The sequence below is a fragment of the Panthera tigris genome, chromosome A1 (genome assembly GCF_018350195.1).
Source record: "Panthera tigris isolate Pti1 chromosome A1, P.tigris_Pti1_mat1.1, whole genome shotgun sequence".
Classification (NCBI taxonomy): domain Eukaryota; kingdom Metazoa; phylum Chordata; class Mammalia; order Carnivora; family Felidae; genus Panthera; species Panthera tigris.
This window is the reverse complement of record NC_056660.1, coordinates 135,133,105-135,159,336: the sequence shown is the minus strand read 5'-3', so window position 1 is coordinate 135,159,336 and position 26,232 is coordinate 135,133,105. Positions and strand designations below refer to the sequence as shown.

At 37.5% G+C, this 26,232-nt stretch overlaps 1 protein-coding gene across 1 annotated transcript; it reads right to left on the bottom strand.

Moving 5' to 3' along the window:
• Positions 1-1,283: 1,283 nt before the first annotated feature.
• On the bottom strand, positions 1,284-26,232 carry CENPH (centromere protein H). The gene is made up of 9 exons (XM_007079882.3): positions 26,008-26,232; positions 15,066-15,121; positions 10,449-10,497; positions 9,756-9,830; positions 8,138-8,194; positions 5,603-5,666; positions 5,206-5,257; positions 3,240-3,403; positions 1,284-1,708 (listed from the first exon to the last, which is right to left on the bottom strand). Exons 1-9 carry the CDS (start codon positions 26,133-26,135, stop codon positions 1,613-1,615), a joined length of 741 nt encoding a protein of 246 aa, XP_007079944.1. The 5' UTR covers positions 26,136-26,232; the 3' UTR covers positions 1,284-1,612.

The following is a 26,232-nucleotide window of genomic DNA, read 5'->3' as shown; positions in this document are numbered from 1 at the left end:
AAACAAAACAAAACAAAACAAAACAAAGAGTCACACTTGGGGCTCCCAGCTGGCTCAGTAGTTTGAGCATCTGATTTTGGCTCACGTCATGATCTCACCATTTGTAGAATCAAGTCCCATGTCAGGCTCCATGCTGATACCGAGGAGCCTGCTTAGGATTCTCTCTCCCTCTCTTTCTCTGCCCCTCCCCTGCTTGCTTCTCTCTCAAAATAAATAAATGAACGGTTTTTAGTTTTGTTTTGTTTTATAAAAAGTCACAATTACTCTACAACAACCACAACAGTTACACTCTGGATATTTTTTTGTTTTATTTTTCAAGGTTGAGGTGCTTTATTTGCATCTCTATTTAAAGATGTTGATGGGGTGTCGGGGACTTGGGGAGATGTTGGTCACAGGGCACAAACATGCAGTTAGAAGATGGGTAAGTTTTTGGAAATCTGATGCACAGCATTAGTGGGTGGTTATAGTGGTTACAATTAACAATATTCTATTATATACTTCAAAGTTGCTAAGAGACTAGATCTTAAATGTTCTCACCACAGAAAAAAGAAATAATTATATAACACGATGAAGATGTTAGCTAATGCCATGGTGGTCAAATCAGCCCCCTGTACACCTTCAACTTACACAATGTTTTGTCAATTTTATCTGTGTATTAAAAAAAAGAGAGATGGGGCGCCTGGGTGGCTCAGTCGGTTGGGCATCCGACTTTGGCTCAGGTCATGATCTCGCGGTCCGTGAGTTCGAGCCCCGCTTCGGGCTCTGTGCTGACAGCTCAGAGCCTGGAGCCTGTTTCAGATTCTGTGTCTCCCTCTCTCTCTGCCCCTCCCCTGCTCATGCTCTGTCTCTCTCTGTCTCAAAAATGAATAAACGTTAAAAAAAAAAAAAAATTAAAAAAGAGAGAGAGAGAAAAAAGAATCTGTGGGGAGATAAATATAAAATGAGATTTATCTGAATAAAATACAACTTAGAGTTGGAAAAAAACCCAAGAAGTGGATATCATTTTCTAATATTTCTAATATTTTAGTTGACTGACAGATGCACAGAAGTATTCCAAATGATGGTGGTCGGGAGGATGGGCTAAATGGGTGATGAGTATTAAAGTGGACACTTGTGATGAACATTGGATGTTGTATGTAAATGATAAATCACTAAATTTTACTCCTGAAATTAATATTACACTGTGTGTTAACAAACTAGAATTTAAATAAAAACTTGAAACGAAAGAAAGAAAGAAAGAAAGAAAGAAAGAAAGAAAGAAAGAAAGAAAGAAAGAAGAAAAAAAGAAAGAAAGAAAAAAAGAAAGAAATTAATTCCAAATGAAAGTTGGGATTGCCAGGAATGTTGTAAAAAAATGTCTACATTCAGTGGAAAGCTAGATTAGATGTTTTTTGGGAGGGAACTTTGCAAGACTAAAATCTTCAGATTCTTTTGGAGTATGCCAGTCACTTTAATTATCATATTTAAAACAATAGATTCCGTGTTATAGTGTTAAGTTACAAAAAATTTGCAATATTAGAATAGTTCCAAAAACACTAACAAAAATTACTTGAAATATGCTATTTAAATGATATATGAAAGATGGAAACAAAAAATAATAAAACAGAAATTCTTATTTGATCATGGTGAGATTCTTCTCAAGCTGTAGAACAATTTCCTTAAAGGCAGAATCCTCTGCCCAGTTGGCTTTACTTCCTAAAATGAGGTTCTGTAATTAAAAAAAAAAAAAAGAAGAAAATTTTTACATTAAACTTTTAAGTACTTTTAAAAATTTAACAAGATTTTTAAAAATCCGCTTTCAATGATGTTTTGAAATATTTACCAAACTAGGTGTCAGCATTTACTCTATGAAAAAAGTACATTCTTGTATATTCATTTCCACTTTCAGTAAGACTTCGGCCTTGATCCCCATAATGCTAAGGAATATTTACAATGTTTATAACAATTTTTTCTGCTTCATCAGTTTTGTGGATAGTTTTTACCTGCTAAGGAGTTTTACAATGGTATTCTAGATGAAAGGAAAAAGACTGCAGCTCCGATTCAGAGTCATTTTGCACTTCTACAGTGAAAAACAGCTTAAGCATAAACTGTTATGCCCTATTTATTATTTTAAAACTATGGCTCAATGATAGCAAGTTACTAATTGAAATCCTGTTAAAACAGATTTTAGAATATAAATGTTATATTGTTTTGTACAAAATTATAAAATTTGGTCTGTCTATAGTATTTTCTTGCTCTTGGGCTAGTGTTTATAAATCCAATTAAATTACAAAGGCAAGTGGAAGTAAGCATTCAAATAGAAGTAAACCCATTAGGGAAGGGAGCTCCTAAGGTAGCCACAACTATGTTCTGCTTAACAAAGCAATGATTTCATTAAATAAGACTTAATTAAGAGTATATGAATAAAACTTAAGAAAAGCAAAATAACAGAAGACTCAAAGTAGTAGGAAGGAACATGTACCCAAAAAAATTAAAATAATCCTGTCCTTATAATACAATCCTCCACTTGAGGATAGCCTAGGGGACTTCCTTAACTTCTAATCAAGTAACCCACTGTTACTAAAACGTAGGTTTAAGACCTGAGGACAAATTTCTTATGGTCAGATACAAGAACTCATATTCTACAAGGATATGCTTTACACATAATAAGCATTTGCTTTGACACATAATAGGCAGTTAATAAAGGAACACATAAAATTTAAAAGGTGAAAAAAGTTTTTAATAGGTGACATGATAATAACTACCAACACTTATTGAGAATTTAGTTTGGCCAGACATTATATTAAACAGATTAACATGAATTATCTTCTTCAGTTTTCACAACCTCTCTTTCTAAACAGGGAAACTGATGTTTAAAAAACCTTAAATAATTTGTTCAAGGTCCAGAACTATTAAGCTGCAGTCAGAATTGTAATTCTAGATTCCCATCACCCCCATCCATGTTTTCCCCATTCTCCCTAGTTCAAGTCTAATGGTCTCCACCATTATACCATTCTGCCTTCAAGGAGCTGCTAAAATCATTCCACTTATAAATGCCTAAGATTAAACATAATAAAAAAGTCAAAGCATTAAATATTAAATACACATAAATTCCAAATATATGTAAGCAGACTAGTATATAGTATTAAATTCATGATTTTTTCAGGGTCAAAGACTAACTGAAAGCAAATCTGAAAATAAGAGAAACAATCATTTTTAAAAAGTTCTTTACCTCCTTTCCTAATTTATATAAATGTTACCTGGAACACATGTTGAATCACTGTAGTAACTTGTATTTCCGTCTGTAGGTTTTGTTGTACGGTCTTTATCTTGTCTGAATTTTCCATAATAGCCAAATCATCTTTCTGTTTGTTCTTTTCAGTCTGTATTTCTAAAAGCTTACTTTCTGAAGCTTGTTTTAATTCTATTAGGTTAAAAATAAAAACAAAAAAACACTACATATAACAACTACAAACAAGAATCCTGGAAAAACTGTGAAGCAGAACAGTTCCTGTCCATTTCAGTCAAGAGAAAATATGTAATAAGCATCATTTTAGGGTGCAGTTCCATTTTGATCTGAAAATGACTTCTGTGGTACAAAATACCAATATTTTAATTTTACACTTAGCAATGTCCTCCATGAAATGTTCACAGTATGTATGTACGTATGACAATGATGGCTGTCTACATATATTTGAAGGGGAATCATGTTAAGTGGACTTATACTGGGCTGCCAAAAGAATAGACAGAGATATACATAAGGAAATATTTTTTCCTCCTTTATTTACATAAATGACATATCAACAAGACAAATTTTCACCGAAAAGATTCTCTTCTCCAGAGATAAAAATATCAGCAACCTTTTAGTGTAGTTCCTGAAATGTTCTAAGAATTAAGCGATTTGAAAACATAAATGGGTGTGTCCCAGGAGCTTGGTTCCTTGACATTAATGGATCAAAAGTAGGTTGGGATCAATGGAAAAAACATTAAACATCCAAAGGATGATTAGATCAGTTGACCAAGACTACTTCTGACCCTGAGATTACTTACAAACAGGCAAATTTGTGTGATATTTAAAAATAAATTATGCCTATACTATTAAATGAAAAAGGCAGTTTACAACATAGAATAAAATGAGGCCAACTTTGATAAGAAATAAGCGCTGAAGATGATTATCTCTTGATAGTTTACTTTTCCTAAGTATACTTTTCTGTTTCTAAATTCTACTGAAAATGTGTATTACCTTTGAAATAAACATTTCAATAACTTTAATACAAAAAGCCATCTCATTCATGTTCATTAAGTTAAAAAGCTGTAGAATCATATATATCAACCGATCATTTAAAATAATGTATATGTATATTAAAAAATTATGTACATATTAATATGTTTATATGAGCAGGGAAAAATGCTGGAATGATATATGCTTAACTGTGGTCACATAGGAAGGAGGTTATGAATTTCACACTATACTTTTCTGTATCATTTTTTTTCCCCTGAGAATGTATTACTTTTGTGATTTAATGGTCTAAAACAAAAAAAAAAAATCAAGCTAAATACACTTTAATACTACTTTTATTTATTTATTTTTTAAGCTTATTTCAATTTATTTATTTTGAGAGATACGGTGTGAAGTAGGGAGAGAGGGAGAGAGGGAGAGAGAGAGAGAGAGAGAGAGAGAGAGAGAGAGAGAGAGAGAGAATCCCAAGCAGGCTCTGTACTGTCAGTACAGAGCCCGAGACAGGGCTTGAACTCATGAAACTGTGAGATCATGACCTGAGATCATGACCAAGAGTCAGATGCTTAACCAACTGAGCCACCCAGATGCCCCTGACTACTACTTTTAAAAATGCCATGTGTAGGGGCACCTGAGTGGCTCAATTGGTTGAGCGTCCAACTTCAGGGCAGGTCATGGTCTCGAGGTTCCTGAGTTCGAGCCCCATGTCGAGTTCCGCAGGGGACAGATCAGAGCCTAGAGCCTGCTTTGGATTCTCTGACTCCATCTCTTTTCTGCCCCTCTCTCCCGGACTTGCACGCGCTCTCTCTTTCTCAAAAGTAAACTAAAAATTTTTTTAAAAAAAATGCCATGTGTAAAATTATGAGAAAGTTTGAAAGCTAAGAAATTTCTCAATGGCTGAGATAACTGGCCTTATCAATCTCCATAGTAAGTGAAAATGTTTTCTACAAGAAAACAAAACGAAAGCCAAAACAGACTGTTCTACATACGTAATCTCTTCTTTCTAACATCAAGCAGTTTTTCCTCCAAATCCCAAGATTCCTGTTATTAGAAATAAAGATTAAGGCACATTACCTAAGAACAAACCTGTAACACTTACATCATTGAATTTTATCTATTAGTTCTCCTTTTCCAAACCTCTATCTAGCTCTCTATCCCTTTATTTCCATACAAAAAAGAGACAAAGGACAGTAGCTTAAATTACAAGTAGATAATTAGCCACAATGTCAGAAATAACTGAGTTATGAAAAAGAGGAAACTTAAGGACTGTGAATTCCAATCATACCAGTAACCTCTGGGAAATCCTATATAATGATACACAATAGAGTTGCCAGCATCAAGTTACTGAAATCATGAGAATGTGTAAAGAGCCCAAAGTGCAGTTACCTGCTGTGACTTCATGATTAATTTGTTTAGCTTTAATATGTGTTTCATGTTATCCATGAGCACACTGAAAAGGAATAAAAAATATGACTTGTTAACCTTAATTAAAAATAAAAAAAATCTCATTAATGAACACACATCGATTACTATGTATTTCCTTTCATGAAATTTACTGTATACTTTAATAGAAAGTCATCATTTAACAAAATAAACCTGGGAAAGTTTGATGTAAACTAAATTTGTATTTAAAAATAAAGATGCAGGGGCGCCTGGGTGGCTCAGTTGGGCCAGGTGTCCAACTCTTGATTTTGGCTCAGGTCATGATCCCGTAGTTCATGGGTTTGAGCCCCATGTCGGGTTCCATGCTGGGTTTGGAGCCTGCTTGGGATTTTCCCCCTCCCTTCCTCCCTCCCTCTCTCTCTCTACCCCTCTGTCCCTCCTCCTCCCAGGGCCTCCCTAGCCATGCCCCCCACCCCCCCCACAGCAACCCCCCACTACTCACTCTCTCTCAAAATAAATAAACTAAAAAAAATTACAGATGCAAAAAAAAATAATAAAAACAATAAAATTAGAGATGCATTTCCCTAGAAAAATCTGTAATCACAGACAAAAAAATATGAAATTTAAGCATGTATGAATGTTTCTAAAAATCTATTTTGGAGAAAAAGCCCTAATAACTTGCTAATAAGCTGCTTTAAAAAAATACATTTTATTTTTTAGAGCAGTTTTAGGCTGATAGCAAAACTGAAGGAAGGGACCCATATGCCCCTGCAATGACACAAGCACAGCCTCCTTGACTATCAACATCCCCCAGGATAAAGAAAGATCTGTTCATCACAAATGAATCTACATTTAACACATCATTATCATCCAAAGCACAGTTTACATTATGGTTCACTCTTGGTACTATACATTCTATGGATTTGACAAATGTATAAAGACATGTATCTATCATTATAGCATCAACAAGAATAATTTCACTGAATAAGCTGTGTTTTTACCCTGATGTCTTCAACAAAAACCTGTGTTAGGCACCAGGAATGTAAAGTAGAATAAAACACAAAGAGGAAAAAAATCTGTTGAAAGAGATAAATAAATCCACAACTATAGCACGGTGCCATTACAACCAGTAATAAATATGAACTGCTGAGAGTTAAGCACAGAGTACAACAAGGGAAACCCTGGAATCTTAAAGGACATGAAATAATTACCTAGATCAACTAGTTTGGTATGGCTGGAGCCAAAGGGTGTAATGTAAGACTGGGTAAGAACAATGGTTCTTATACTTCAAAGTGCCACAGTCCTTTGTGGATCACCAGATCACCCCCACCACCCTCATTTATCTTCAGAGACTGAGTCAAAAGGTTTGGAATGGGACCGGGAATGTGATCTCTGTGATAATACTAACTGTTCTGATAAACAGCCAGGCATTTGAGAACACTGCAGAAGGAGTTTGTTAGGGAGGCTGAAAATGGGAATCTTTGCAGAGACCTGGGAAAGCTAAGCTCATTTTCTACTAATTATAGCTATACTGGTTTGTAAACTTCAAAACATGCTAAAGGCACTATCACAGCCTACTTGGTCTTTCTGTCCTCTTTGGGTGTCAATATGTCCTGTATCTCTTTAACTCAAGAATGTTTAAAGCTCTCCTTTCAAGGAGGGCCTAAATTCAGATTTTAGGATTTATGGAATCCTGGAGTTAAAGGGAATATGGGAGAATGCATTACCAGTCTGAACTAAGACACCCAAAAAGGGGAAGTGCTCAAATGCATCCAGCACTTTTATGGTGCTAATGGTAGGGGATCTTTTATCACAAGATTTTTAGAACAGGTAAGGCCTCTAAGACCAGACACATAGGACAAGATCATAGAGAACCGTGACCGCCAAAGTTTTTATTTTATATTCCTTCGCAAATAGTTTAACACATACAAACTCATTTCTGCCAATGAAAAATGAGGCATATAATTCCTATCTCATCGGGTTACTGGATTAAATGACATTAACCCTGTTCCTGTTTTACAGTAAACACTGAACAAAAATAAACTTTCAAAACCTTCCTTCAAATTTTCAGATTTTCTGGCTAAAAATCTCCATTGCTTCTTAGGGCTGCAATACAAACAAAATATTGGCAGGACTATAAAAAGTATAATGCTGAAGAGGGTGCACAAAACTTCCATCACTTTTCTTATTCCTCAGATATAGGTGGTTGGCATTGATGGTAAATTAAAAAATGTCCACAAAACTGGGGTGCCTAGGTGGCTCAGTCAGTTAAGCAACCAACTTCAGCTCAGGTCATCGTTTGTGAGTTTGAGCCCCACATTGGGCTGTCTGCTGTCAGCACAGAGCCCGAGTTGGATCCTCTGCCTCCCTCTCTCTCTCTGCACCATGCCCCTCCTGCTCATGCTGTCACTCTCTTTCTCTCCTTCAAAAATAAATAAAATCATTAAAAAATTTTTTTTTCCACAAAAATAAAGACATTATGCCAATGTCCCTTCTTATTCTCATCCTTAACAAATCCAGAAGAAAAAACAAACGTACCTAGTCTGGGGGTTAATTTTCTCCAGGTTTTTTTTAAGTGCAGCCGAAAGTTGCATCCTATAATGCAAGGGAAAAAAGCTTGCATTATAAAACATGGATAACATTTGTGGTACATTGAAAAGAAAAAAATTAAATATTACAAGTTAAAGATTGATTTCCTTTAAATGTAACCTAAGCCAAAGTAGTTTTTAAAACACTACTGTAAGGGAAATACTTTGACAAATAAGTTACAGAAATGAAAATGACAAGATGGCTAGGGCTGTGCACTACTATGCTGAGGGGCTGATGACACTTGAAATCAGCCTGAGGTTTGCTCTCCCAGCCATTCACCTTGGCAAAGGGCCAGCAGGAAGCATTAAGCATTAACACACTACAGAGATTAGCACATGCCTGAAATGGAGAAAGGGAATATAAAGCCATACTTGAACGTAAACTTTAAAATACACCTATATACAAACAAACTCCATAAATTATTTTTAAATTCAAACAGTTAATCAATAAATAATAATGAAAATGCAATCAACTTAGCAATATTTAGGTCATTTCCTCACGTATGTCACACAAAAAAATTTGACTCATTAAAATAAGATCTCTTAATAGTTCTGAAGTCATCTTGAAAAATATGATCTAGGGCACATGGCTGGCTCAGTGGGCAGAGTATGCACTCCTGAATTGGGGTCATGAATGCAAGTCCCATGTAGGGCATAGAGCTTACTTAAAATTAATTAATTAATTAAAAAAAAAAAAAAAAATATATATATATTATCTATACAATGAGCCAGCTTGAGAAGAGGGAAAAATGTTCACTGCTGGAAATGATTAAGAGGACTTTAACTACTTTTAAATTAAATGTATAAGAAATTCATCTGGGAAGGCCACAAATACAAGGAAACAATTTAAAGTCATTCATTTAAGTGGAATTATTAATTCAGATCACAAATCTATAAGATAGCTTATTTACCTTATTCATAGCTGTATACCAACACCTACTATAAAGCTTAAGACATAGTAAGCACTCAAATATTTGTTGAATGAATTTTAAAACAGACAGGCAAAACCTATATGAAAAATATATTTAGGAGCGCCTGGGTGGCTCGGTTAAGCATCCAACTCTTGATTTTTGGCTCAGGTCATGATCTCACAGTTTGTGAGTTTGAGCCCCACTTCAGGCTCTGTGCTGTCAGAGGCGCTGCTTGGGATTCTCAGTCTATTCTCTGCCCTACCCCACTCATGTTCTTTCTCTCAAAAAAATAAACATTAAAAAAAAATTATATATATTTATTTATTTAAACTTGATGACAATTCTTTTACTTGACTAATAGTTAACCGCAGTAATGGAATCTAATAATCCTTTGAAACATTGAATGGGATTTAAGCTCACCCTTCTACTTCCTTGTCTGATATTTCCTTATTAACTGAATCTTATATAACTACTTCTAATGAAGGTATTAATGAATGATGTTAACTTTTCTCTCAGGGCTCAAAATTTGTGTGACCGTTATCTGATGATCATTTCACTTGATTAATCATTTAGACTAGTTAAAATATTAACTCTACCTCAAATCATACCGATTTTGCATTCAGTTCACGATGTTTATACCAAAAATTTAATAATTACCTGTGTAATGCAAGCCTTTTTATTTCAAAAGCAGTTTTCACCTCTTCAATTTCATTTTCCAGGTCTTCAATTTTACTATCAAAGAAGCATGAACAAAAGAATTTCAGCAATATAAAAAAAAATTCCCCATTAGAATAAATATATAAAGCAAACCTTTTAAAAAGTAAAATGACTCTCTCTTGATAAAAATATTCTACAGACCCCCACATTGATGCATTTATAGATTTGATAAACAGATACCTCTGAGATACTTTACTAATTATGTTGTAAAGGGGGAATGCCAAAAGTGCTAATGGGATCACTCATGTAACGTAAGAACATACCGTATATCAACAACTTCTCAGTACATGCATGAAAAATTACTTGGAAAAATAAAGAAAAGGAAAAAGAAGACAATGGTGTAAGATGGGTAATAGTATCAAATCTTAGTAAAAAACACAAAATTGAGGGGCACCTGGGTAGCTCCGTCGGTTAAGCCTCCAACTCTTGGTTTCAGCTCAGGTCCTGATCTCACAGGTTACGGGATCCAGTCCCACATCAGGCTCCATGCTGATAGCATGGAGCCTGCGTGGAATTCTCTCTCTCTCCCTTTCACTCTCTCTGCCCCTCCCCTGCTTGCACTCTCCCTCTCTCTCAAAATAAATAAATAAAAATTAAAAACACACACACACACAATTTAAAAATATGACATACGCTTCAATTTGCTTATCTTGCATGATTTGTTCTGGAGTTTTTTCTTCACCTACAAATAAATAATTTTTTTGAAGTTAGTAACAGTTTAGAAGAGTGCTGTCCAGGGACATCTGGTGGTTCAGTTGGTTAAGCATCTGACTCTTGATTTAGGCTCAATTCATGATCCCAGGGTCTGGGATCAAACCCTGCATTGAGCTCCATCCACCTTGAGCATGGAGCCTGCTTGGGATTTTCTCTCTCTCTGCCCCACTCCTCTGCTTGCATTCTCTCTAAACAAATGAACAAACAAAAAGATTCTCTCTCTCTCTCCCTCTGCCCCTCTCCCTTCTTCTTCTTCAAGAAAAGTGCTGTCCAATAGAAATATAATGGAAGCCAGAGACTCGAACCAAACATTTAATTTTTTTTTAAAAGTAGGCTCCATGCTAAAATAGAACTACCATACAACTCACAGGTATTTATCCAAGGGATACAGGTATGCTGTTTCGAAGGGGCACATGCACCCTAATGTTTATAGCAGAGCTATCAACAATAACAAAAGTATGGAAAGAGCCCAATGTCCATCGATGGATGAATGGATAAAGAAGATGTGGCATACATATATACATGTATATATACACATACATACAATGGAGTATTACTTGGCAATCAAAAAGAATGAAATCTTGACATTCTCAAGTAGGTGGATGGAACTAGAGGGTATAATACTGAAGAAATTAGTCAAAGAAAGAAAGAAAAATATCGTATGACTTCACTCATATGAGGATTTTAAGATACAAAACAGATGACCATAAGGGAAGGGAATCAAAAATAATAAAAAACAGGGAGGAGGACACAAACATAAGAGACTCTTAAACATGGAGAACAGAGGGTTACTGGAGGGGTTTTGGGAAGGGGGCGATGGCCTAAATAGGTAAGGAGCATTAAAGAATCTACTCCTGAAATCATTGTTGCACTATATGCTAACTTGGATGTAAATTTAAAAAATAAATAAAAATTAAAAAAAAAAGAAGTAGGCTCCACGCTGGGCATGGACTTGAACTCATGAACATGAAGCTTGAACTCATGACCCTGAGATCAGGACCTAATTTGAGATCAAGAGTCAGATGCTTAACTGACTGAGCCACCCAGGTGCCCCCCAAAAACTTATTTACCACCCTCCCAATTTCCCTAAATTTAATTTTAAATTTCTCATTTCCATGTTATAAATCAAGTAAAAATATTTCAGTATAACTTATTTAAACCCAATAGGTCTAAAATATTAGCATTTCAACATGTAATTAATTTAAAATTACTAATGAAATATTTTACAATTTTTTTTCTATATTTTACATTTATAGCTCCTCCCAAGGACTAATCACATTTCAAGTGCTCAATAGTCACATGGACTAGCGGTTACCATATGGAAGAGGCCGGTTTTAGAATAATGGAGAAAAAAAAGGAGTAAAATATTAACATGAGCAATGCAATATCAAAAAAATCATCTCTATGTCTATCTGTTAGCAACAAACAACTAGAAATTAAAAGATAAAATTACGTTGCAAAATTTTTTTCAAAAACATGAAATATTTAAGGATAAATTTATCAAAATATGTACATGAGCTCTACAATGAACACTTTAAAATAATGAAAAGATACATTATGTATAGGTATTAGAAGAATCAATACAGCTAATACAATTTCCCCAGTATGATCTATAGAGCCCAATCAAATCCCAAACAAAATTCTAATACTTTTTTTTTTTTCTGTAGAAATTGTTAAGCTGGGGATGCCTGGGTGGTTCAGTTGGTTAAGCATCTGACTCTTGGTTTTGGCTTGGTTCAGAATGCATCAGGCTCTGCACTAACAGTTTGGAGTCTGCTTGGGATTCTCTCTTTATCCCTGTCTCTGCCCCTCCCCAGCTCACAATCTCTCTTTTTCTCGCAAAACAAATAAACTTTAAAAAAAACAAAGAAAGAAAATGACAAGCTGATTTTAAAATGCATATAGGAGGGCGCCTGGGTGGCTCTGTCGGTTGAGCCTCCAACTTCAGCTCAGGTCATGATCTCATGGTTTGTGAGTTCAAGCCCCACGTCGGGCTCTGTGCTGACAGCTTGGAGCCTGGAGCCTGGAGCCTGCTTCGGATTCTGTGTCTACCTCTCTCTCTGCTCCTCCCCTGCTTCCACTCTGTCTCTCTTTCAAAAATAAATAAAAACAATTTTTTTAAATGCATAGAGAAACACAAAGGACCTAGAATAGTCAAACCAATATTGATAAAGAAGAACAACACTAGAAGTCTTACAGTAGTGATATCAAGATTTACTATAAAGCAACAGTAATGAAGATACTGTGGCATTATTGTAAGCATAGACAAATACCTCAAGGGAACAGAGAAAATAAACCCAAAATAAACCTACACATAAATAATGGAGAAAGGAAAGTCTTTGAACAAACGGGGCTAGAAAAACTAGATTTCTGTAGGGGAAAAAAACAAAATGAATCTTGATTCTTAGCTCACACCATACAAAAAAATTAACTCAAAAAGGACCACAGAACTGAATGTTAAATCTAAAACCCAAAGCCTCATAGAACAAAACAAAGGAGAAAATCTTTATGACCTTGGAGTGGTCACAGATTCTTAGGACTTAAAATCATACACCACAAAAGACCAAATAACTTGATAAAAAGCACTGCATCAAATTAATGCCTTTGGTTCCTCAAAAGATAGTTAAAAAACAAGGCAAGCAACAAACTGGGAGAAAATACTTGCTAGTTATATACATAGATACAGAGATTCCTACATATAAATCTATATGTATAGGTAGATACATGAAAAGAAAACCTGCATTTATAAACAAAGAATGCAAATCCAATAACACTAATAATCCAATTAAAGGGGGTGCCAGAGTGGCTCAGTCAGTTAAGTGTCTGACTCTGGCTCAGGTCATGACCTCATGGTTCATAAGATCGAGCCTCATGTCCAGGCTCTGCGCTGACAATGCAGAGCCTGGTTGGGATTCACTCTCCCTCTCTGCCCCTCCCCTGCTCGCACTCTCTCTCTCTCAAAATAAATAAACAAAAAATATATTTTTAGAAAGCCTGGAATATCAGACAGACAATACACGAGAACTACCTTCAGATCTATGGACCTATAAAACAAATTGAGCAGAGTCTGAAAAGTTCCTAAGTTCAATCATGTATTCAGGTGAAGTAAGTATCTATGTGGTCCCTCAGGTTTTCCACAATTCTTTTTATTTCTTAAAATTTTTCAAAAGTTTATTTATTTGAGACAGAGAGAGCATGAGTGGCATAGAGAGAAAGCGGCAGAGAGAGAGGGGCAGAAAGAGAAAGATAGAGAGATAAAGAGGGAGAATCCCAAATGGGCTCTGTGCTGACATCCCGATGCAGGGCTGGAACTCACAAAACTGTGAGATCATGATCTGAGCCGAAATCAAGAGTCAGCAGCTTAAATGACTGAGCCATCCAGGTGCCCCTTCAAAACTCTTGATTCAGGCACTCCGGGTGTCTCAGCTGGTTAACCATCTGAACTTGGCTCAGGTCACGATCTTGTGGTTCGTGGGTTCGGGCCCCACATCAGGCTCAGTGCTGACAGCTCAGAGCCTGGAGCCTACGTCAGATTCTGTCTCCCTGTCTTTCTGCCCATCCCCCTGCCTCCTCCAGCTCATGCTCTCTCTCTCTTTCAAAAATAAATAAACATTTAAAAAAAAACAAAAAAACAAAACTCTTGATTCAACCTAAAGTATTAATTGGTTTTATTCCTTAAGCCCATTTCAGAGAGAAAGAAAGATTTACCAAAACCTATCTTTGTGACCCAAGGGCTTACAAATCAGGTGGCAAGAATGGTTAGTACTTCTGGAGAGCTAAACCATTATTTTAGTAATCTCTTGCTCCCTAAGACTTCTGGATTAATTGTTTTAAAAGATAACTTTAAATTTGTTCAATGTTGGGGCATCTGAGTGGCTCAGTCGGTTAAGCGGCCGACTTCGGCTCAGGTCATGATCTCGCGGTCTGTGAGTTCGAGCCCTGTGTCGGGCTCTGTGCTGACAGCTCAGAGCCTGGAGCCTGTTTCAGATTCTGTGTCTCCCTCTCTTTGACCCTCCCCCGTTCATGCTCTGTCTCTGTCTCAAAAATAAATAAACGTTAAAAAAAATTTTTTTTTAAATAAATAAATTTGTTCAATGTTTAGAATTGAAAATTTGTCATTCATGTCTTTAAGCTGATCTCCCTTCTGCCTCTCATCTCTATATTCCAGTGTTTCTCAAAGTATAGATCTTAGATCACTTGCTTAACAATCATCTCATCTGCTAATTTAATCTCCAAGCTGTTGATGGTAGCAAGTTCTAGGACTCCTTCCCACAGGAATTTCCCAATTCTCTGATCAACAGAATTTAATTGTCTGGCATTGTTATTTACTTTTTAAAATCTATTTCCTGAACCCCTAACAAGTTCCTGAGGGCTGGGGCAAGCTTGTTTTTTGCCTTCTTACATAGTATACCACTATATTATGCTGCCACTCCTGTTCCTATAATAAATGACTTTTTGTAAAGTTGATATTCTTTTCTCTAGAATACTATTCATCATCAAGCTCACAAAATCTTATTTGAAAATGAAAATACTTACTCGCATCAAGCATTGACTTATATTCCAAGAGTTGCTGTTTAGTTTGTGCTCTCAGCCTAAAAACAGATAAAGAGAAGAGAAAGTAATATATGTGTGTGTGTATTTTTTTTTTTAATTAAGTAAACTCTACTCCCAATATGGAGTTTGAACTCATGACCGCTAGATCAAGAGTCACATGCTCTATTGACTGAGCTAGCCAGGTGCCCCAGATGGTCATATATTTACTGAGGTTTTATTCATTAATATAGGATAAACCAACTCATCTTTTTCCAGAAGTTTATGCATTTAATGAATGTAAATAAACTCAGCAATAAGTCTTCTAGTTTTGCCTGATTTATTTAAAGTGGGCCTAAAGAGGGGCACCTGGGTGGCTCAGTCAGTTAAGTGTCCAACTCTTGATCTCGGGGTCATGAGTTCAAACCCCATGTTGGGTTCCATGCTGGGCATGAAGCTTACTTAAGTAAAAAATAGGGGCACCTGGGTGGCTCAGTCAGTTAAACCTCAACTTGGGCTCAGGTCATGATCTCATAGCTCATGGGTTCGAGCCCTGCATTGGGCTCTGTGCTGACAGCTCAAAGCCTGGAGCATGTTTCAGATTCTGTGTCTCCTTCTCTCTCTGCCCATCCCCTGCTCACACTCTGTCTCTCTTTCTCTCTTTCAAAAATAAATAAATATTTAAAAAGTTTGTTAAAAAATTAAAAAGAAAAAAAATATAATAAAGTGGGCACAAAGAGTTCTGGTTCAAGATGACAACATAGAAAAACTGAACTCAACTCCTCCACAGAACACACCAAATTACATCTATTTTTAAAAAATTTTTTTAATATTTATTTTTGAGAGACAGACAGACAGACAGACCATAAATGGGGGAGGGGCAGAGAAAGGGAGACACGGAATGTGAAGCAGGCTCCAGGCTCCGAGCTGTCAGCACAGAGCCCGACACGGGGCTCAAACTCACGAACTGTGAGATCATGACCCGAGCCGAAGTTGGACACTTAACTGACTGAGCCACCCAGGTGCCCCATCAAGTTACATCCATTAAATGCCCTATTCCTCTTGAAGAACTAAGGGCTGAGTGAACAGCTACTGAATAAACCAACAATAAAGAGAACAAAAAGACAGCAGGAAGAGAGATGGACACGTGCTACGATTTGGAAGAGAAACTAGCATACACAGCTCCAGCTCCAGCCGGCAAAAGTCACCAACCACACAGTCTGCACTGGGGACACCATATACAAGTGCACTCCTTCAAGTTTAGGAGAAGTAGCTTATTTGCCTAATCCATAGAAACAAACACAAAAAGTCAAGCAAAATGGGGAAACAGAGGAATATGCTCCAAAAGGAAAAAGAACTCAATGAAACAAATAAACAATATGCCTGAAAAAGAATTTAAAGTAATGATCATAAAGATACTCACCAGGCTGGAGAAAAGAGAGGAAGAACTCAGTGAGATTTTCAAGAAAGGCACAGAAAATACTAAAAGGAACCAATCAGAGTTGAAAAATGTAATATCTTAAATAAAAAGCACACTAGAGGCCATCAACAGATTAAAGGATGCAGAAGAATGTATCAGTGATCTGGAAGACACAGTGATGGAAAGCATGCAAAGAGAACAGCCAGAAGAGAAAAGAAGTTTAGATGCACAGAGAATTCCAAACCAGATGAACCCAGGGAGGTCCAGACCATGACACATACTAATTAAAATATCAAAGGTTAAAGATAAAGAGAGGATGCCTGGGTGGCTCAGTCAGTGAAGTGTCCAACTCTTGATTTCAGCTCAAATCATGATCTCACAGCTCATGAGTTTGAGCCCCATGTCAGGCTCCGTGCTGACAGCGCAGAGCCTGCTTGAGATTCTCTTTCTCCCTCTCACTCTGCCCCTCCCCGTTCATGCTTTCTTTCTCTCTCTCTCTCTCTCTCTCTCTCTCTCAAAATAAACATTTTTTAACAAGATAAAGAGAGAATTAAAAGCAGCAAGAGAAAAACAAAAAGTACCCATAAAGGAAAACCTATGAAGCTATCAGCTGATTTTTCAGCAAAAACTTTGCAGGCCAGAAACAAGTGGCATGACATATTCACAGTGCTGAAAAGAAAAAACTAACCTAAACTTGCAGGGTTATCATTAAGATGTGAAGGAGAGATAGGGTTTCCCAAAAAAGAAAAAATAAAGAAGTTATCACCACTAAACCAGTGTTACAAGAAACGTTAAAGGGGCTTCCTTAAGTAGAAAAGAAATGGCCAAATAAGATATAAGAAAACGATACATGAAAAGATGTAAAATATGACAAGATATATATAAAATGTGGAAAACACAGTAAAAAGGGTAGAGACGGGGAAAATATTTTTTCTTCCACAGTTTCCTGGTTTTTGTTTTGTTTTTGTTTTTTTTATAGAATATGTTTGAACTTAAATGAACATCAAATTAATATGGATTGCTATTTATTTGGATGTTATATAGGAACCTCATGGTAGCCACAAACCCAAAATCTATGATAGATACACAAAAAATAAAGAGAAAGAAGCCAAATACTACACTCACCGATTACAAAGAAAGAAAGCAAGAAAGGTCTTTTGCAGAAAAATTAAAACCACACCAGAAAACACATTTTACAAATGGCAATAAGTAGGGGCGCCTGGGTGGCTCAGTCTGTTGAGCGCCCGACTGCGGCTCAGGACATGATCTTGTGGTTCGTGGATTCGTGCCCCGCCTCGGGCTCTGTGCTGACAGCCTGGAGCCTGGAGCCTTCTTCGGATTCTGTGTCTCCTTCTCTCTCTGCCCCTCCCCTGCTTGCACTCTGCCCCCCTCCCTCTCTCTCCCTCAAAATAAACAAAAAAAAAAATTTTTTTTAAATGGCAATAAGTACACACTTATCAACAACTACTCTCAATGCAAATGGCTTAAATGTTTCAATCAAGAGACAGAGAATGGCAGAATGGATTAAAAAAAACACAAGATCTATCTATGTCCTGCCTTAAAAGAGACTCACCTCAGACCTAAAGATGTATACAGACGAGAGTGAAGGGATGGCAAAACATTCACCATGAAAATGGAAGCCTCCCCTCACCCCAAAAGAACCTAGGTAGCAATACTTATACCAGACAAAATTGACTTTTTTTTTCTTCTTCAAAAAAGACTTTAAAGCAAAGACTCGGGGCACCTGGGTGGCTCAGTTGTTTGAATGCTCCATCTCTTGGCTTCAGCTCAGGTCATGACCTCCCTGTTTGGTGGGTTTGAGCCCCACGTCAGGCTCTAAGCTGATAGTGCAGAGCCTACTTGAGATTATTTCTCTCTCCTTCTCTCTGCCCCTTCCCTACTCACACTATCTTTCTCTTTTCTCTCAAATAAAAATAAACGTAAATACATTAAAGCAAAGACTGTAACAAGAGACAAAGAAGGGCATTACATAATCAGAAAGGAATCAATCCAACAAGAGGATGTAACATTTTTAAGTATCTACAAACCCAACAATGGAGCACCTAAATACATAAAGAAATATTAACAGACACAACAAGAGAAATTGATGGTGATACAATAATGGCAGGGGGACTTTAACACTACACTTACATCAATGGATACATTATCCAAACAGAAAATCAATTAGGAGACAATGCCTATGAATGACACGTTGGACCAGAGGGACAAAACAACATATATAGAACATGCCATTCAAAAACAATTGAATACACATTCTTTTCAAGTGCACATGGAGTGTACTCCAGAAGAGATCATAGATAAGGTCAAAAAACAAATCTCAATAAATTGAAGATTCAAATCATATTGTGCATCTTTTTTGACTACAATGGTATGAAACTAGAAATAAATCACAATACAAAAAAACTGGAAAAAATACAGACCCGAAGATGTTAAACAACATGATACTAAACAACCAGTAGGTCAGTGAAGCAATAAAAGAAAAAATAAAAAAATATATGGAGACAAATGAAAATGAAAACACAATGGCCCAAATTCTTGGTGACACAGCAAAAACATTTCTAAGAGGGGAGTATACAGCAATACAGGCCAACCTCAAGAAACAAGAAAAGACTCAAATAAACAATCTAACCTTACACCTAAAAGGGACTAGAAAAAGAACAAACAAAACCCAAGGTAAGTAGAAGAAAGGAAATACTACAGATCAGACCATAAATAAATGACATAGAGACTAAAGAAAAACTGAACAAAACAGAAAAGAGAAAATCATGAGACCAAGAACTTGTTCTTTGAAAAGATAAACAAAATTGAAAAACTCTTAGCCAGACTCATCAATAAAAAAAGAGAAAGACCCAAATGAATAATATCAGAATCAAGAAAAGTAACAATTGACACCATAGAAATACAAAGGATTATAAAAGTATACCATGAAAAATTATATGCCAATGAACTGAACAATCTATAAGAAACGACTAATGCCTAGAAACACACAATTTCCCAAAACTGAACAAGGAAGAAATTAAATAGCTTTAACAGACTAATTACAATAACAAAATTGAATTGCTAATCAAAAAACCACTAGAAAGTAAAAGTCTAGGACTACATTGATTCAAAGGTGAATTCTACCATACATTTAAAGAAGAGTTAATACCTATTCTCCTCAAACTATTCTAAAAAGATAGAAGTGATAGGAAAACTCTGAAATACATTCTACAAGGCCAGCATTACCCCGATACCAAAACAAGATAAAGACACCACACACACAGGGCGCCTGGGTGGCTGAGTTGGTTGGCCATCTAACTTCGTCTCAGGTCATGATCTCATGGTTCATGGGTTCAAGCCCCACAAGGGGCTCTGTGCAGACGGCTTGGAGCCTGGAGCCTGCTTGGGATTCTGCGTGTGTCTCTCTCTCTCTCTCTCTCTCTCTCTCTCTCTCTCTCTCTCTCTCTCTCTCTCTCTCCCCCTCCCCCGCTTATGCTCTGTCTCTATTTCTCTCTCTAAAAAAAAAAAAAAAATTTTAAAAAAGGACACCACACAAAAGAATTACAGGCTAATATATCCCTGATAAACACAGATGCAAAGATCCTCAACAAAATATTAGCAAACCACATACAACGATACATTACAAATATCATTCATGGGGGCACGTGGGTAGCTCAGTCAGTTAAGTTCATGGGTTCAAGTCCTGCATTCAAGGCTGTGAGCACAGAGCCTGCCTGGGATTCTGTCTCCCTCTCTCTTTGTTCCTCCCACATCCCTCCCTCTCTCTCTCTTTCTCTCAAAAATAAATTAAAAAAAAAAAATTCACTGGGGCACCTGGGTGGCTCAGTTGATTAAGTTGCTGACTATGGGTTTTGGCTCAGGTCATATTTCATGGTCAGTGAATTCGAGCCCCACTTGGGATTCTGTCTCTCTCTGTCTCTCTCTGCCCCTCCTCCACTCATACACACACACTCTCTCTCTCTCTCAAAATAAATAAATAAACATTTTTAAAAAATCATTCACCATGATCAGGTGGGATTTATTCTAGGGATGCAAGGGTAGTTCAATATTTGCCAATCAATAAATGTCATACACATCTATAATACAAAGGATAAAAATCATATGATCATCTCAATAGAAGCAGGAAAATCATTTGACACAATTAAAAACTCATTCATGATAAAAACTCTCAACAAATTAGAGTTAGAGGGAACATACCTCAACATAATAAAAGTCTTCCATGAAAAACCCACAGCTAATATCATTCTCTATGGTGAAAAACGGAGAGCTTTCCTCTAAGGTAACAAGATGAGGATGTCCACTCTGACCATCTTTATTCAACATAGTACTGGAAGTCCTCTCCATAGCACTCAGACAAGAAAAAGAAATGAGGCATCCATATCGGTAAGTATGTTAAACTGTCACTATTTGCAGACAACAGGATACTATACATAGAAAACCCTGAAGACTCAACCAAAAAACCTACTGGAAGTAATAAATGAATTCAGTAAAGAGGCAGTATTTAAAATTAATACCCAGAAATCAGTAGCATTTCTATATACTAACAATGTCACAGAAAGAGATATTTTTAAAAAACAACACCATTTACAACTGCACCAAAAGGAATAAAATAACTAGGAATAAACTTGACCAAAGAGGTGAAAGACCTGTACTCTGAAAATTATAAAACACCGATGAAAGAAACTTGATGATGGCACAAACAAAGGTAAAGATATTCCATGTTCATCTATTAAAAGAATATTGCCAAGGGGAGCCTGGATGGCACAGTCAGTTAACCATCTGACTTTGGCTCAGGTCATGATCTCAAGGTTCATGAGTTTGAGCCCTGCATGGGGCAGTCTGCTGTCAGCACAGAGCATATCCTCTGTCCCACTCTCTCTCCCTGGCCCTCCCCCGGTGACATTATCTCTTTCTCAAAAATAAACATTAAAAAAACGTTTTGAAATATTGCAAAATTCCATACTACTCAAAGCAATCTACAGATTCAATGCAATCCCTACCAAAATACCAACAGCATTTTTCATTAAACTAGAACAATTAATACTAAAATTTGTAGGGAACCACAGAAGACCTCAAATAGCCAAAACAAACCTGAGAAAGAAGAATGAACCTGGAGCTTTCACAATTCCAGATATCATGATATACGACAAAACTATACAGATCAAAGCAGTATGGTGCTATCACAAAACAGAGAAACAGATCAATGGAACAGAAGAGAGACCCCAGAAATAAACCCACATGTATACAGATAATTAATCTGTGACAAAGAAAGCAAGAATATGCAATGGGGAAAAGACAGTCTTTTCAATAAATGGTGCTGGGAAAACCGGACAGCTACATGCAAAATAAACTAGACTTCTTCCTAACACCATACATAAAAATAAACTTGGGGCACGTGGGTGGCTCAGTCAACTGAGTGTTGGATTCTTGACTTTGGCTCAGGTCATGATCTCAACAGTTCATGAGACTGAGCCCCACATTGGGCTCTGTGCTGACAGTGAGGAGCCTACTTGTGATTCTCTCTCTTCTCTTCTCTCTACCCCTCCTGCACGTGTGCAAGCAAGCATGCACTCTCTTTTTTCAAAATAAATAAATAAACATTTAAAAAAAATAAACTATTGGGATTACATCAAAATACAAAGTTTTGCATAGCAAAGGAAACTATCAAAAAAAAGAACAAGCTACTTGAATGGAAAAAGATATTTGCAAATGATATACCTGATAAGGGGTTAATATCAAAAAAATACAAAAAAGTTGCACAACTGAATACCAAAAACACGAACAATCTGATTAAGAAATGGGCAGGCAACCTGAATAGACATTTTTCCAAAGAAGACATACAGATGGCTAACAGACGTGTGAAAAGATGCTCAAAATGACTAATCATCAGGGAAACAAATCATAACCACAATGAGATCACTCACATCTCTTAGAATGGCTAAAATAAAAGACAAGAAACAAGTGTTGGCGAGGACCCTCGTGTGCTGTTGGTGGGAATGTAAATTAGTACAGCCACTGTGGAAAACAGTATGGAAGTTCCTGGAAAAATTAAAAAATAGAAATACCACATGATGAGGGGGGCCTGGTGGCTCAATCTGTTAAGCACCTACCTCTTGATTTCAGCTCAGGTCATGATCTCATGGTCATGAGATCAAGTCCCACGTCAGGCTCTGTGCTGAGCATAGAGCCTGCTTAAGATTCTCTCCCTCCTCTCTCTCTGCCCCTCCCCTGCTCACACTCCCTCATAAATAAATAAATAAATAAATAAATAGCGATCCAATAATTCCATTTGGTATTTAACCAAGGAACACAAAAACACTAACTCCAAAAGATATGTGCAGTCCTGTTTACTGCAGCATTATTTACAATAACCAAGACATGGAATCAACCTAAATGTCCATCAGTGGATGAACAGATAAGGAAAATGTGTGTATGTATATATATACCTACACACACACAGTATGGAATATTACACAGCCATAAAGTATGAGATCATGCCATTTGAGACAACACAATGGACCAAGAAGGTATTATATTAAATGAAATAAGTCAGAAAGATAAATACCATATAATTCCACACATAAATGCAACCTAAGGAAAAAAATGCATAAACAAACACCAGAATCAACACTATAAATACAGAGAACTAATGGTTGCCAGAGAAGAGGAAGGTGGGGGTTGGGCAAAATGGGTGAAGGGGAGAGGGAGATACAGGCCTCCAGTTACAGAATGAGTATGTTCCGGGAATAAAAAGCAGAGCATGAGAAATACAGTCAATGATATTGTAATAGTGATATAATGGGACAGATGGTAGCTATGCTCCTGGTGAACACAGCATAATGTACAAACTTCAAATCAGTGAGTGGTGCAACTGAAACTAATGCAACACTGTGTCAACTACACTGAAATCTTATGGGGTGCCTGGCTGGCTCAGGTGGTGGAGCATGGGACTCTTGATCTTGGGGTGGTGAGTTCAAGCCCCATGTTGGGTGTAGAGATTGTTTAAAAACTAAAATCTTAGGGGCGCCTGGGTGGCTCAGTTGGTTGAGCACCTGACTCCGGCTCAGGTCACAATCTCGCGGTCTGTGAGTTCGAGCCCCGCGTCAGGCTCTGGGCTGATGGCTCAGAGCCTGGAGTCTGCTTCTGATTCTGTGTCTCCCTCTCTCTCTGCCCCTCCCTCGTTCATGCTCTGTCTCTCTGTCTCAAAAATAAATAAATGTTAAAAAAAAAAAAAATTAAAAAAAAAAAAACTAAAATCTTAAAAAATAAAAAAGTCCTCAGAATAAGACACAAAACACAAAATGGAATCCAGTGGGGAAACAGCATCTAAGAATAAAAGTTAAAAGTTTGACTTTTAAATTTATTCTTAATACGCCACACTGGAGAAATAAATATGGGCCACACAAACAAACAGATCAAAATGGTGAAAACTGCAAACCCTGTAATGAGTTTAAAAACAGACTGTAACATTTTTAGGAGACAGAGAAAAATAACAAAGATACTACTCCTTGGATAGATAATTCATATAGTTTCTCAGTTGTCCTATGATTGTAGTTAATTCAAGATCATACATAAAATAAGTAGAAAAGCTATGGGTAAGATGCTAGCTAGTTATTAAGTTATACTTAGTATGTTTTACATTTACATGGTAGTTTCATAATTCTGAAACTGCTTTGTGACTTTGAGACCTACATAAGTAGCTAAGTAACATTAGACAGATTTCTAAATCTCCATGGTATAAGTTCCTTAGATTTAAAGTTCCAAATGAAAAGAATGATTTCTTATAGGTTAAGAAGGTAGGCTAGCATTTTAAGTTAAGACACTGTAGGAACAGTTTCCTTTTACCTGAGATACAAAAGGTGATCTCTTATTTTTTTTCTTTTAATTTCCTAATGTTTATTTATTTTTGAGAGAAGAGAGAGACAGAGCATGAGCGGGGGAGGGGCGGAGAGAGAGGGAGACACAGAATCCAAAGCAGGCTCCAGGCCCTGAGCTGTCAGCACAGAGCCCCACGCAGGGCTAGAACTCAGGAACCGCCAGATCATGACCTGAGCTGAAGTGGGACGCATAACGGACTAAGCCACCCAGGTGCCCCTGATCTCTTCTTTTTTTAAGTTGATCAATTTTTGAGAGAGAGCGAGAGAGAGCAAGTAGGGAAGGGGCAGAGAGAGAGAACCCCAAGCAGAATCCGGATTCAGGATTCGAACTCAGAACCATGAGATCATAACCCGAGCTGAAACCCCAAGAGTTAACAACCGACTGAGCCACCCAAGCGCCCCAAAAGGCGATCTTTTATGTTTAATATTTTAGCATTTTATATTGTAGGTATGAAGGAATTTTTAAAGAGAGGTTGTGAGGCTTAGTAGCCAAGACCTTTCAAAGCAGTGGTAAATCTAAAACAGTTACAATGCTTTGGGGAGTTAAAGCAAAACAAAACAAAAAAACTCTTATTAGGGTTTAGAACAAATTTTTTTCTGTAAAGGCCAAACAACAAACATTTTAGTCTTTGTGATTCATAAGGTCTCTGCTGGAGCTACTCAACTCATACCCTGTAGCGGGAAAAGTTGCGTTCCAATAAACCCTTTCTTACAGACACTGAAATTAGAATTTCAAATAATTTTCACGTGTTTTTAAATTTTCCTCCAGGAATTTTTTTTGTCCCAACTACTTAAAAACATAAACATTATTCTTTTATTTTTTTAATGTTTATTTATTTTTGAGACAGAGAGACAGAGCATGAACGGGGGAGGGGCAGAGAGAGAGGGAGACACAGAATCGGAAGCAGGCTCCAGGATCCCAGCTGTCAGCACAGAACCCTATGCGGGGCTCGAACTCACGAACGATAAGATCATGACCTGAGCCGAAGTCGGACGCTTAACCGACTGAGCCACCCGGGTGCCCCAACATAAACATTATTCCTAGCTTGAGAGGCCACACCAGAACAGGCAGTAGAGTAGACTTGGCCCTGTGCCATTGTTTGCCCACCGGATTGATATCCTTTCTCATCACATCTTCCCGTAGCAACTGCTTGGTGGAAACGTATAAACATCAATCATCCTCTTGGTAGAGAAATAAAACAAATGAGGCTTCTAGATTGAAAAGGGTCATAACCATAAAAACAAAGAGGAAAGACAACGTTTATTCAAGTAGCTGAGGCCTTAGATGCACCTCACTACGCGCTGGAAAATCGGGAGCCCAGGACGTGAGTGCACGAGAAAAGGAGAGGAAATTACAGCTCCGAAGGCCTTAAGGGCCCTGGTCTCTGTGCTAAACGCTTGCCTCTGAGTAGCTCATTTAACCCCCACTGCATCTCTACTAGAAAGGTGTAATCTTCCTCTGCTTCTAAGATTAAGAACGGTGCTTAAGGCGTTTAAATGAATGACTCGAGGACACTGCCACGAAGCGAACGAGTCAGAATTCGCAGCCTTAGGGGCTCTGAGAGCTAAGGATGGAGCTCTCCCCCACGACGCCCACTTGGATGCGGCCGAGCGAGCCAGAGGGAACAACCTGAGCAGCAGGGTCAGGCGGTCCTCGGGACGTGCCTCCTGGGCGCCGGCGACCTGTGGTGGCCTGCCTTCCCCGCCTCCGGAGTCCGGGGACTCGGTGGCCGCATGTTCCCCGGGTTGCATCTCCATTCTGACTGGCGCTGGGAGGTACGGCCTGGGACGGGAACATGCAGCCTCAGAGGCCTATCTTCCCGCCACTAAATTGTCTCCCGGAAAGGGCCGGAGG

Bases quoted from the DNA above. Each gene is read 5' to 3' on its own strand.
- CENPH (XM_007079882.3), bottom strand. From the start codon at position 26,135: ATGGAGATGCAACCCGGGGAACATGCGGCCACCGAGTCCCCGGACTCC. The intron at 9,831-10,448 runs GTATGTCATATT...CTTCTTTGATAG, and splicing joins CAAGATAAGCAAATTGAAGC to TAAAATTGAAGACCTGGAAA. The intron at 3,404-5,205 runs GTATGTAGAACA...TTAACCTAATAG, and splicing joins TGTTAGAAAGAAGAGATTAC to AATTAAAACAAGCTTCAGAA.